Source organism: Mobula hypostoma, chromosome 1 (assembly GCF_963921235.1).
Source record: "Mobula hypostoma chromosome 1, sMobHyp1.1, whole genome shotgun sequence".
Taxonomy (NCBI): Eukaryota; Metazoa; Chordata; class Chondrichthyes; order Myliobatiformes; family Myliobatidae; genus Mobula; species Mobula hypostoma.
In genome coordinates, this window is record NC_086097.1 from 213,601,579 (window position 1) to 213,616,306 (window position 14,728).

Sequence of the window (14,728 nt, forward strand, 5' to 3'; positions counted from 1 at the left end):
CTTTCAGACATGCCAATGTGCTTCGATGTGCTCTCTGGCCCAGGCCCCACCACCTCAATTCAACTTGCACCTGTCCTTTTCAATTCGGCCTGACGTTTAATCAATCAAACTCGAGTCTTTCCTTCCTCCCAGGCCTGGACTTTGCCTCGAATCTGCTTCATTGAATCACCTCCAAGTCCGCTCCAGCAATGGCTAAACATTGTTTCATTCTTGTGCCTGGGCCAAGCCATCTCAATCTGGCCCATAGATGTCATGCCCCTGCAACCATCCTGCACCTTTAAGACTTCAGTTCACGCTGCGATAATGCCAGGTCTTATAGGCTGTTCAAAAGCTCAACTGCAAAAGGGAAGTAACAGGCTATTGAGTGCAGCGATCGTTTACCAGGAAATGTGTGATGTAATAGTTAGTAATTTTGTTTGTTTTGTTTGTCACCAGCAAGTAGTCACTGAGCTACACCAGCACCATCGTAAGCACGACACATGCCTGTGATATTAAATCCGATCCAATATCTTGCCATAAGCTTGTTGAAATTTTAATTTTATTGTGTTCAGTTTAGAGTAATAACTAGCTAAGTACTCTAATTCAGGTCTTTTATTGCTCCTATTTGGCTGTATTTAAAAAAGATTGACTTTTAATAGGGCTCTAATTTCCTCACTTGAAATCAAACAGATAAACCAGAGAGCCTTTGCAATTGTTGAAGGTAATAAATGCAATAGAATGAAAGTAGGTTTACCTTTGATATCTAAATCTGTATGTTTTTCATTGCAGGATGATGCAATGAACCTATCAGTTCCAAGACAACGCAGGAGACGGCGAAAGAAGATTGAAATAGAAGCTGAGCGAGCTGCAAGACGAAGAAATCTGATGGAGATGGTGGCTCAGCTTCGTGAGTCCCAGGCAGCCTCAGACAGTGGACAGGAAAGAGCTGTGGATTTATCAAAAGCCTCCAGAGAGGCAAGAAGTTCTACCTCAGTCAGTAACCCTTCTGTTAATCCCAAGTACGTTTTGTCGAACGCCTCTGTGCCAGTATCAGATGCCTATAAAGCCCATGTTGAAATGCTGCAAGCAGGCCTTTCACGAACACCAACTGGACTTATGATTAATGGTTCACTAGTTGATGGGGAAATGCCAATAAAAAGGAGAAGAGGAAGGAGGAAAAATGTGGAGGGGCTTGATCTCTTATTTATGAACAACAAACGGACAACATTAAATGCTGTAAGTAATGTTTAAAGGGGAAAAGATCTTGGAATTTTTTGAATTTCTTGTTCATAATTCCCCTAACCCAACCCCATCTTGAGTGAAATCAATTCAAAGTAATGAACATGGCTTTCCTTTTTCATGTGAACGTATTCTTAAAATCTAAGCAGGATTTTCACTTTGTAAACATGAGAAGATAATGGGCAGAAAATATCTTTGGTTTAATGCTTTGCAAAAAAGTAGCTGTTTAGCAGCTTTAAATGATCAGAAATGAAACAACGTGCTTCCTATCTAAGTTCTACAGTGAGGTTGTAGAAAATATGGCACTTTACGGACAGTGAGCTCCCACAAATAGCAACTTCAAAATAATCAGTTAATTTTTTTTTAGTAAAGTTGATTATTGAAGACTACTGGCCAAGCCACATGATGACCTTTTCTTTGAAATGGTGCTATGGGTTATTTTATCTGTATCGGGGCTATTTTCTGTGTCTCGGTTTAAGATCTCAGTTGAAAATAGGTGGGAGAATTTTTCTCACTCCACACATTGTAACTCTTGCCGGTGATTCAGAGCGACATCAGCAATAGTTATGACTTTTGTTATGAATCTCATGGTTTACAGCTAAAGGTAACAAAGCGTGCTATTTTATGCTGTGTCATCCTTTGTCAATCTTTTATTTTTTTGTATTGATGTTCTCATTTTACCACTAAAGATACTCTGCTTCTGGCTATAGTTATGTTGTGAAGCATTGGTGTATTCTAATCAGAAACTTGGGCAATAAATGTACTGAAATTGGGCTGCTTCCTTAAAGAAATCCAAAATGAATGTAAAGAATATTTTACATTTTATATTCAGATTATACATGGCCAAATTAAGAAAAATATCATTATTGATTTTTGCCCTAAGGTATTTTTGTTTTGTTCAATTTATTACTAACTCACAATTACTCTTGAGAGCACCCTGCTGAGTTGCCAGCTTGAACACCTTATAGATAACTTGTTGAATATATTCTCGCAATGCAAATGGATAGGTTTTATTTTTCTGGGTTTTGACCCAGTGATGATGAATTGGTGACATATTTCTGTCAAGATCATGAGTTGCTTAAAGGGAAACTTGAGGATGATGATTTTCCCATCCGCAACTGTGTTGCAGTGATCATTGGTCTGAAGTGGGTATTTTGTCAAAGATGTCAGCAAGTTGCTGAACTCATGGAAGGAGTTAATGTTTTAGCTGATAATAGATTGCCTGTCTAGTGAACTGTTTTGTACTGAAAGATGTCATGCTTCATGAGTGTTTTAGCAGACAAGTGCAGAGTGTTCCATTGTATTCTTATGTCTTTTAAAAAGTGGATGAAGATTTGAGACAACAGGCAATTCACTCACTGCAGAATCCCACTGACTCTCAGAATTTATGTATACTGCACTACAGTAATATCAAATGTTCAGTTTGCATTGATCCTTAAGATCTTGACATGATGATAGATTATTAAATATCAATAGAAAGTGATTAGACTTGAAAGTTTACCAGTACTATTTGATACAATGTTACCAGCTTCATATTAACCTAAGCCTAAATGTTGTTCAGCTCTCACTACATGGACAATATTGTTAAATTATGTGAGGATTTGTGAATGGAGTTGAACACTTGGCATTCATCAGTGAGCATCACTGTTCTGCTCAATTGATGGAAAGAAAGTTTTTGAAAAGCAGAGGACATTGGCTATCAATGCTCTGACAATATCTCACAATGAAGTCTTGAGTCTGGGATGACTGTACTTTTAAAACAATCAAACATAGCTCTTTCTTCCTAGATCAAAGAAATGCCTCCCAATAATTCCAATTAATGTCAATGCTCCTCTAGGTCCTTAATGCTAAACTCTGAAACTATTACCTTGACGTCACTCTCACCCTGCTACTAGGTTCATGTTTAAGCCAAGACTATGATGACAACTTTTGCCTGCCTGATCCAAACGCTGTGTTGGTTAACAAATCTGATGGTGGAAAAGTGCTACTTGATAGCCATGTCAGCAGTATCTGCCATCATTTTGCTGATAATTGGAATGGGTTATTGACTCAATTTGATTTGTTGCCAGGCAAAAATAGAGTTTCTCATGGTGGAACAATTTTGGTAATTGGTACAGCAAGATCTCTTTTACAGGTCTCCATTACTGCCACTCATTGAAAACTGCAGAATCCCTCTCTTGTTATCATACCATCAGGATTCCAGAGTTGTTCTTATTCGCTTTGTTTCTTAGGCTGGTATAAATCAGGTTGTATGCTGCGATGGTAAGAACCTTAGAGGCAGAGATGGGTCATCGACTGATTTGAAGCTGAAGATGATGTTATCAATTTTGCTGGGCTTGGCATTACTAAGAATATTTGTAGTCCTTGAGCTTAATTCATGACTGCATATTGCAGAATTGCAGAGCTTTGAGCTGATTCATTATTTGTGGGGTTCCTGAGCTTTTTCCGTAAGCGTGCTGCTGCCACTGTTTAGTATCAAGTTGTTTTCGATATATTTATTTAAACCTGGTGTACTCCTAGTATGTTCTTCTACAGTTGTTAACCCAGTGTTGACCATCTAACTTAATGGTAATGTTAATGAGAAACATATTGAAACATGAAGTAACAGGTTGTAGTAATGTGTTTGCTAATAATCTCTTCTCGGGCTTCCAGCCGAGTACAGGTATCAACCGACGTTTCGATGACAAACTCTGCCATCTTAATCGGGATGATGCCTGGGCATGTCTAGTCTGGTGGTATTTATACCACCATTGCCTGTCGCTCCTGATTGGTTAGTCCTCATTCAAATCAAGAGTTCCACTGTCCAACCATGTGTACACTAGATCCTTTTTTAATGTTTTTGCTGTTTATTCAGAATTAATAATGGTGCTACAATTAGGTAATGTACATTTGAAGTTCCTCACCAGGAGTATATTCTGAGATGTTGCTGCCCTCAGTGCTGCTTCAATTAAAGTTCAAAATAGAGAAATGTTGTGGCTCAACAGCTGGAGGAAGATGGTGGATAGTAATGAGCAGATGATTTCCTTGCACATATTTCCATGATAGCAAAAGATTTCAATTTCAATTCCGGAATGAACATTTGAGCATTCCTGTGCCATTCCATGGTGACTTTATTTGTGTGCTGCCATTTCAGCCAGCCCATCTTGCTGCAGTGGTAGGCTATATCTAGGTAATGGTTAAGTTTGCTGTGAGCTGAAAGCTTTGTTGCTGCGAGTAGGACTCTCAGGCAGTTGCTTGATTAGACTGTACAGCAGTCTCCCTATTTTGAAAATGAAGGAAAGGGCTTTGTAGGGGCATCAGGGCTGAATATGCGTTGTTGTATTTGGTGCCCGAGTCAATAGTGGCTGATATCTGTTTTCTTATTATTATTTTCTTATTATTATTCAGTTTGATTCAACTGAATTACTTATTTGGGTATTATGTGCAGCAGTTAGGAGTTGATTACTTGCTATGGATATGAAATTGCATGGGTCAACTTGGGTAGAGACTACATGTTACTTCCCTGGAGTTTTGTAGTAGTTCATTTTAATTGGATAATTATTTTATAGTGCAGTAATGATTTGTGGTTTACCAGGTTGCTGCAAAGCTAGATTGTCCAGATCAGTTTTTGTAAATATGTTGCAATTCTCTCTTTTGTTAAATGCGATGGATTGCTGTTTGTGCCTGTTCTTAAAAGGAAAACCAAACTTCACTTTCGATAGTTTGATTTAGGTTAGAATGGAAACATGAATATTCAGCAAGATGGGCAGCATCTGTGCAGGGGGACGTGAGTTAATTTTTCAAGTTGGTGACCTTTCTTCAAGTTCATGACCTTTCTTCAAGTTCAAGTTTAATTGTTATTCAATTGGACATGAATACCCATGAATACAGCCAAAAGAAGCAGCCTTACTCTGGGACCAAGGTGCAAAACACAGTACCAACAATCACACACAGCACAAGGCATATACAAGATAGCTGTAAACATGCAGTCACACACAAAAAATAGTCCCAAGTCCCAGTGTCCTTGAACATTGCAGCAGTCTGCAGAAGAACACAATACATCTCACCTTCCACCAAGCAAACACTGGAGGGCAGCACCAACGCCAGTCTGGACATTGCGCACACCAACTCTCCTGGATGGCTGTAAACAGGCGGACATTGTGGCTAGAAGCCACACAGCTCTCTAGCCAATAAACCAGTGACTTACAGAATTCCACATTACCATTGACCAACAGGGTCTTGTGATCACAAAGAAAGCGGCCAAGACAATCACTCACTGTTAGACTCACACCACTTTCATGCACTGATGCATCTCTGTAGCAGGCAGCAACATGGTCAGCACTAAGCCTAGCTCCTGCAGTACTTTAAGTTCTTAATGTACAGCAGGGTCTTGCATCATTAAAAAAATCTTTAATGAAGACAATAACACCTTTAGTTGGCCCCATAGAAGCCACTGCGTCCATGCCATCTTACTGGGCATAGGCATTACCAGAATCCTTCAGGTCCGTTTTTTTTTGAAGGTCCATCAACATTAAATTATCTCTCCACAGGTCTGCTTAACTTAATAAGTATTTACATATTTTGCATTTGTTTTACAATGCCAAAAACACACAAGATGCTTGATTTCAGATTTTCCTTTCTAAATTTTCTTTCAGAGATTAATTCAAATTCTCTAACTGCTATGATGAGATTTGAACTAATGTTCTCTGAAACATGAGTCCAGTGCCTCAGTGATGCATGTCCTTCAGATGTTTTAGTGCTTCACTCCCTCGATTTGCTTCATGATCTCTGTAATCATCTGTGTTCTAATTCCTGAACCCTAGCTGCAGTAGTGAGTGACTGTACAGGACCAATGTCAGTAAAACAAAATCCGTTGGCTGATGAAAACCATTTGCCGTGCACGTTTCTAGATATTTAAGGCACCAAGTATTTTACTGCATTTTTGAGTTTTATAGTATAGACAAGCAATTATTTGTCATAGTATTGGTAATGATGCATTTCTACATGCAGGATGATGCAGAAGTGGCCAAAGCTTTTGAAGAGAGCATGCAGACAGCATCACAACTAAGAAACATTCCATCTCCTGGTCAATTGGACCCAGAGGCACACATACCTGTTGTTAACTTGGAAGATGGGACCAGACTTGTAGGCGAAGCTGCCCCTAAAAATAAAGATTTGGTGGAATGGCTGAAAGTTCACCCAGCTTATACAGTGGATATGCCTAGTTATGTACCAGTAAGTACTGCAGTGCAAATTTTACTTGGTGTCATGTTTGGATGATACTATCAGTTTATCATAAAAACCAGCAAGCCAGTCTTCATGAAGCAAGAGCTGAAACAATATTCAGGCTTGTCCAATTTAGATTGAATGACATTTTTCATTTATTGCTGATTTTGTGACTTTTATTTAGAAAATATTTTGTTCCCAGTCCATTGATGAGAATGCAGAGTTTACAGGTGCAAGAAATTAAAGCAGATGAAACTGAAAACATTTACAGGTCAGGCAACTTCGGTAAAGAATGAAACATAATGTTTCAATGACTATTCAGCAGAACTAGGAGAATTTTAAAGTTGTGGTGCAGAAGAGGTGGAGAGAATAAAGGATATTATCCATGATAAACTGATACGAAATATGGTGTCGCCACAAAGGATTGTAAGGTTTATTAATGACAAATGATCTGAATAGGCGAGATGTAGACAAATGAAGGAGGGAAGACAGCAGAAAGGGGTGAGGTAGAAAAAGAGATTGCTCAAACTGCCTAGCAGTGAGGCAGCATCTTTGAAGAGAGATGGCTGCTGGCTTCTCTTTGGAATGGCTGGTTATCTACAATCGTCAAAGTCTGTGTTGTTAGTTCTGATTACGAAGGTAGGGTGAAATGATGATCCTCAAGTTTGCATTGGAACAGTATCAGAGGTATCAGAGGCAACAGTGGTGTTGTAATGTAGAATTTAAGTGACTGGTGAATGGGAACATCACTGCATGCAGTTGGGATGGCTTGGAAAGGGAATCTTAAAAACACTTTGCATTTGTGTTTTTAATGAGGCCTAACAAAAAAAAACCCTGCCCTGAAATTCTTTGCAGGATCCCAGACTCAAGCATAAAGAGGCCTTAATCTCACTTATTTTCATAGACGTCAATTGAACTTAATAGCAACAATTCAGTTTTCTGCACTCTGTTCCTTCATTAACTTAGAAATTTCAGTCAGATCATTCTAAAATCTCCAGTGATGTATTGAGATTATATGCTTTTACAGGCCTTTTAAAAACAAGTTCCACATTTGTATGAATGATACTTCAACAGAATAGAAGTTGCACTCAGTTGGAATAACACAAAAAATGCTAGAGGAAGTCAGCAGTTGGAATGCTTGCATTTCTCATCTAATAAATATATGGAATATTTTTATTAAATGTGAACAACTATTAAGTCTTGAAATTTTGGCCATGTGAATTTATTTTTATAAGACACCAAAATGATCAATAGTGAAAATATAACATTTTTCTCTTTTCAGAAGAGTGGAGAAGTGCTGTTGACCCCATTTCAGAAGCCTAAACAGAAAAGGCATCGCTGCAGAAATCCAAACAAACTGGATGTTAACACTTTGACAGGGGATGAAAGAGTGCCTGTTGTTAACAAAAGAAATGGGAAAAAGGTATGGCTATTTGAAGATAAAATTTGGTGATCAGATATCCAGGATCATTTTGCTTTAGACAATTGATGCTTATTGTTAATGCTAAGCTATATTGAGGTTTCTAGACACCTACCCAAACAATACAAAAGCTGATATCCTGGTATTGATATTAATACAGCCAAATTTACAATACACAAAAGATTTTATTAATAAGATGCCAGGATGTTTTGCACCTAACAAATTACTTGTGTCAGGCTGTACTTACTTTGCATCCACAGAATTTATGGCATAGTAAGATTCTGCAAGCACCAGATGCAGTCAGTGATCAGTAACCTCTCTGGTTTTGGTTGTACCTGCTTCATACTGTTCCTCTGGCAGCTCATTTCACATACCCATAAGAGCAGTGAGGCTATGACACAGGTTTATGTAAAATTGGTTAGGCTGCGACTGGAGTACATGTGTGATGCTGGTCACCACACTATAAAGAGAACCTGGAGTGGAGTGTACATTTGCAAAAAATGTTGCCTGGGGTGGAGTGTTTCAGTTTTGAAGGACTGGTGGAAGCTGAGGGGTGTTAATGGTAGAGCAATACAAAATTATAAAGGGCATTAACAGGGTAGGTACTAAGAAACTATTTTCCTCCAGAACACCATTGTCAAAATCTAGAAGGCAGAGGTTTGTTTTAAAGTGAATGAAGAAGTACATTTTCACCCAGCAGCTGTTTGGAGTCTAAAATGCACTGCCTTAGAGGGTGGTGGAGGTGAGTAGACTTGCAACATTTAAATATCAAGACAAGCTAAGCCTTTGGAAGGTTTCAAACCAAGTGCTGAAAAATGGAATTAGAGTAGATCAGTAGTGAATGGTCACTGTAGATGTACGTCATGAGTAGAAGGCATGTAAATTTGAATTAAATATATTAAGCATTACTCAAGTTATTAAAACTTCTTTCTCCATGTTTATTAGATGGGTGGTGCCATGGCCCCACCAATGAAAGATTTGCCTAGATGGCTCGAAGAAAACCCTGAGTTTGCTGTCGCACCTGATTGGGCTGATGTGGTCAAGCAATCTGTAAGTGTGCCTTTTCTTATCATGGCCAGTTTTAACAAAATAAATTAATTGTTTGAGAACTTCTGTAGAACTCACAGGTAGCAACATATTGGTCATGGGTTTTACAAATTGTTTTGGAGTAAAAATTTGTCTTGGCGTTGGGCACTAACGATAGTATTTTTTATGCTCTGCTTCATTTGCTCCGTTGAAGTCAGTGGGACAAACTTCCAGAAGTGGAGCACAATACATACACTGTGCGTAGGCCAGGGGATGAATTCCTACCCTTTTGACTTTGAAAATTGAGTTTATTTCTGTCACCCAGTTGTTACGCCAGATCAGTTAAAGTCCTATCAAGTGGTGATTTTTTAAAATCAAGTTGTAATTGTTTACAGATCCTTTAAGATTACTTTAAAATGCCATCATTGAGATGCGTAACATGAAACATTGTCATAACTTGTTTGGTAAAAAAGGAGTTATTTATGAATGACAATTCAACAATGGTTCAGACTGTTATGGAAGTTATTAAAATACTGTATTGATTATAGAATTTAGTTTTTCTCTGATGCTTACGCCTGTATGTGATAATGTTCCTGATGAGGCACATTTGGCAGCTATCCATCAAATTTTCACTGAAATTGGTTTTCCCTAAGTGTTGGCATTGTTGGCTGTTGGCAGAGTTTAGATATGAAATAGTAGCTTTATCTTGTCACTGCAGCACTGAAGCATTTATCTCTAGGTGCACAGTATTTGGAATTTGAATAAATAATACAGAGGTCTTCAATATCTTAAGAGATATTGGTGTGTAATCAAAATTTATTTTTAAAACTGTAAATCAATGATAAGGAGTTCATTGCAGTTCAGAGTTCATTAACACAAGAAAATTTGCAGATGCTGGAAATCCAAAGCAACACACACAAAATGCTGGAGGAACTCAACAGGCCAGGCAGCATCTATGGAAAAGAGTAAACAGTTGACTTTTTGGTCCAGGACCTTTCAACAAGACTGATGAAGGAACTTGGCCCGAAACAACAGGGCTGATGAAGGATCTTTCCCTGAAACTTCGACTGTACGCTTTTCCATAGATCCTGCCTGGCCTGCTGAGTTCCTCCAGCATTTTGCATGTATTGCTCAGAATTCATTGTATTGACCCTGTTTTTTTTTCCCCTCGCCCTAGGGATTTTTACCAGAGTCCATGTTTGACCGTGTTCTCACTGGACCAGTTGTTCGAGAGGAGGGAGCAAGTAGGAGGGGAAGACGGCCTAAGAGTGAGATTGCTAAAGCTGCAGTTGCAGCTGCTGCTTCGGCTTCAGGAATAAACCCACTACTGATGAACAGTCTTTTTGCTGGAATGGATCTTGCAAGCCTCCAGAACTTACAAAACCTGCAAAGTCTTCAGTTAGCTGGATTGATGGGCTTCCCATCAGGCCTGGCTACAGCTGCTACAGGAGGAGATACAAAAAACCCTGCTTCATTACTACCACTGATGCTCCCAGGTATGGCAGGACTACCCAATATGTTTGGACTAGGAAGCTTGTTAAGCAACCCTTTGACTGCTACAGCTAGTACTTCTTCAGCAGCGCCGGGTTCAAGTGAAAGTGGTATTTCGTCTAAGACAGAAAATGATAAAGAAAATGATAAAGAAAATGAAGATAAAGAAATAAACAGTGCAGAATCTGCAGTTGATTCTAATAGTGCAAGTTCAAGCTCTTTCACAGCTACTGCAACCACTGGACTGTCCAACAACCCTCTAGCATTCAACCCATTCTTGCTTTCCACTATGGCTCCTGGATTATTCTACCCATCTATGTTTCTTCCTCCTGGCTTGGGAATGACCTTGTCTGGGTTTCCTCCTACTACACTGGCTGGACTGCAGAGCACAGTAAGCTCGAGTGAGGACAAGGAGGATAAGACAGATGGCAAAACTGAAGACAGCAGTTTTATTGAAGGAGAAGCCAATTCAGATGACAGTGATCCTGTGGGAAGCCCAAGTAAGCCAGCAGATTCGTCTCTTGTGGAAGATGAATTGGTACAGGCAACAGGGTTGGACTCAGTTGAGGGAGAAGAGGAGGAAGATGAGGATTAATTACATTTCCAGTTACTTAAGTGTTTTAAAACTCTTCAAGTCGTAGTCCTACTGTTTACATATTCATTAAATGTCCACACATAGTTTTTTAAGCTATCTCTGTAACATAGTGTAGCAAATTTCCAAGTCATGTTATGCAGATGTCAAAGATGTCTTGGTCATAAGTATTATGCAGTGCATTATTTATTATCCTAGAAGCGATATCAAGTTCAAAAATGTGTCTGAATTTAAGGAATGAAGTTAAAATAAATGCTCTGCTTTTTGTTTTTCACCAATGGTAATTTGTGATACGCAACAAACTTCGATCATGGCATGTGATTGTTAGTGACCGAAGCAGTTTCTGCTGATAAAGGAATAATGAAGATGTATATTTAACATTGCTGTGAAGAGCACAGATGGACAAAAGTCATTGTAGAACATATCTTGCCTATAGATTTGACTGTATATAAAAGAGTCCACACTGACAATCCCCACGATAGTGTGAAGGTCTCACCCCGGAGGCACAGCAATAACTTGGCAGCTGTTGAATGTTTTTTTTAAAAATCTGGACAATAAAAAGCCTGAAGGGTGACACAATTTCTGACATAAACTACAGTTGATTTGCATTGTCTCATGATTTTTTTTTCTTGTAATGCACTGTTGTAAACAAAATTCAGGTACATTTCTCTAAAAGAAAGGACTTTGTTACTTTAGCCACAAAGCTAAACAGCATTACCTCAGTTCTACTAGCATTGAAGTTTACAAACATGACTTTGTAAATGTATGTTTTCTTTGTTGTGATGTTTTTTAAAAAATTTGAAAACTGCTATCATGTAAGATAAGATGTAAATTGCTGCCAACTGTAGTAACGATGCTTTTAATAAAAGTGACCCATGATATGCAGTGACATGTACTGTAGAAAAGCAAAATTCTAGAGAAACCAAATTATGATTGGTGTTCACTAGTTACATTGCTTAGTAGCAATAGAAACACATACCATACTCTGGCTCCTGGAAAGTTTTTTTGGTTTATTGGTGAAGTAAATGTTTACAAATGGACAATACATGTACTTAAAATGCAAAGAAATTTAGCTTTATTATTAAACCAATTCAGTATTAGGTATCCTGGTTTCATTATGTTCTGTTCTATCCTTACCTATTAGAAATGCTGATGGTATACTGCATGGCATCATTGTAACGATAATGTTGGTAGCAACAGAAATTAAGTCTTTCTCATTGAGCAGGTGCCACATTGCATAGCTGGAAGAAGCAATTGTGGTGAATACTGTGGATGAGCTGGATTGTAAATGAAGTGGAATGAGGAGTATCTACACTTCATTATGCTGTAATGCCATCCTGTTATATGACAACTGGTGGAATTATTCATTTCAGGTAGTGAAAAAATTGTTATGGAATCGAATTTTTAAATTTCGTTAGCCTTGGTCTAATTTCCAACAATGCAATTCAATTCTTACAGTAACCTGCTTGAAGAAATTTTGGAATTGTAATGCAGTATATCTTGTGTGATGTGAGTTTTTTTCCACAATCAGTGAATAATAAATCCAGTATTGCAGCTTTCTAAAGGAGTTGTTCTGTTTGGAAGTGGGAAGCTTGGGATTTTTGCTCCTGGAAATCTGTCCCTTTATATACTAATGCTAACTATTTCTTGCAAGACTGCTCTTCAGGTCTACATTAAAGGAGAGCTATTAGAAATAATTTATTTGATAGCCAGTACAATTTTATGTTGTGTTATTGGCAGTGATTAGAAAATTTACCCTTAGCTTCACAGTGTCATGCCTTAAAGAACTACTGCACTTTGCTGAAATAAATTCCATAAATCTGTTTCTGATCATCACATTTTCAGTTATTGCCAATGCTTCTGATCAGTTTCCTTCAGTAACTTGGCTTGCTGAAAATTTCCTACCAAGTATTTAGAAATTAATTCGAACAGCAATATTTGAGGATAAGGGGAGAGGAGAGTGTTAAATAAGCAGACAAATATTTCACAGTTCAGCCCCAAATGTAATAAACATTGGTGAAAAGTGACAAATTAGTAACTAATTTATATTTTAGTATGTTTAGGAAAGCAGCAAAGGTAGTTTCTAATATTATTTCTCTCAACTATTTAAAATGCCAACTGTCCCAATCAGTAAATCTTGCGTTGTTCCCCTAATCCTGTTGGACTTCTCAGGAGCTATAAAACTATTGCAGTATTCTCCTGGTACTGTGGTGGATTAGCATGTGAGAGAAGATTTTCCTTAGATTTTTCACAGCTTATAATTTAAAACTTTAGAACTTTCATTATTTGATACTGTCATGAATGTCTTAAATTATCATCCTCAATTGTGGATGATTCTGAAACTCAGCTTCCAATAGCGTGATATCAGTGTTTTTAATTTTCTCGATTGTATATTTTAAACTTATCATTATCAGCAATAGTTGACTGTTATCCCTCCATCAGCATTTGTGATTTATTTTCCTTCTGGAGTTTTGGTGAATAATCCTGGCAAATTGATAATAACTGCTGGATTACTTGATCAGAGGCAAATATGCTTGGGCAAAAAAGGCACACAATCGATTAAAGTGCCTATTTCTGCTTGCTATGACTTCCTGCTGTAACCATCAGGTGAGGATGGCAGCAAATGGATCTCTGCTAATACTTTGCCCATTCTCATAAATGAGGAACAGCTTTTGGGTAAGGCAGCTCCTTGTACTGAGAGAACACAGGAGTAGGCTACTTCAAGCCTGGTCACATTCTGGTTAGATGTGCAAAATAGCTTGTAATGTTGAATTGGTAACATCTTGAGCTCAGTTGATCTACAATATCCTCTATCTACATTATTCTCTATCTTCCGTTTCTCATCAAAATGCTTTACTACTTTAATCTTAATTCAACACAAATTAAGTTTATGCAAGTTGGCTTCTGGATGCAGCCTATTAAGCAATAGTAATGTAATGCTGGAATTGGAGAGAAAGAAGGTATAATTATATAAATTTTTTTATCATATAAATTTGAGACATTAAAGCAAGAATTGCACCAGGATCAAATACTTACAGTTAAACTTTAATCTGTTATGAGAATTTGGCACCTGTTTTTAGTACAGCAATTGGAAGTTATAATAAAATATAGCAAACTTCAAGTAGTGTTATTTGTGAAAAGAATTTTAGTCTAATTGTTATGAGACAACTTATATTTGAATCCTAAGCCAGAAGTACATCTGAAATAGCTCGTGGTTTCAAGCACAGTGGATTCCAGTTAATTGGGCCATGGGGTTAATAAGGGTGGCCATTTATTTTTGGCTTAAAGAACAAAAACTAATCAAGAAAATAGCCGGGATTCCTTTCATTTACTTGGGACACTGTGCAGCTTAATTGGGACAGGAGACTCTTGCTGAACAGTTTCTAACTAGCGTCAATCACATGCACTTGTGTGGCCATTACTTTATGCTGAGAGTGAACAGTTTTCAAAAAGTGTTTGTTGCATGTGTTTGTGTTCGAAAAGCAGTGATTTTTGTCACTGATATATGATGAAAAATGAGCAGTAAGACAATTCAGAACTGTTTTGCTCACTGCAGTTTCAAGCATTCAGGCTTGAAGATGCCAGAAACAACGAGTGAAAATGAAATTATTTCACTACAAGTTAGGAACTACAAAGAATTTGAAGGTATCAGCAGTCATCTTGAATGTTACAATGAAAATGAAGATTTGGAGAATACAATCATCAAAAGCATTGTATGAAGGCAGTTCATTCAGTGTCTGCACTGATTTTGTTCATTTACAGTCAATCAAAAGAAC

The 14,728-nt window shown here is 37.9% G+C and overlaps 1 protein-coding gene across 4 annotated transcripts in view; it reads left to right on the forward strand.

Annotated features, from left to right (window-relative positions):
* Window positions 1-12,501, forward strand: part of chd7 (chromodomain helicase DNA binding protein 7) — a 236,865-nt gene extending 224,364 nt beyond the window's left edge. For 2 of the 4 annotated variants that reach the window (XM_063064050.1, XM_063064069.1), the window contains exons 34-38: window positions 769-1,215; window positions 6,208-6,432; window positions 7,706-7,846; window positions 8,789-8,893; window positions 10,047-12,501. In XM_063064050.1, coding sequence (XP_062920120.1) covers window positions 769-1,215; window positions 6,208-6,432; window positions 7,706-7,846; window positions 8,789-8,893; window positions 10,047-10,955 — 1,827 coding nt within the window. In that variant the 3' untranslated portion in view covers window positions 10,956-12,501. The remainder of the gene's footprint in view (window positions 1-768; window positions 1,216-6,207; window positions 6,433-7,705; window positions 7,847-8,788; window positions 8,894-10,046) is intronic. The other 2 variants (XM_063064060.1, XM_063064079.1) reach the window with 2 other exon arrangements.
* The last annotated feature ends 2,227 nt before the right edge of the window (window positions 12,502-14,728 follow it).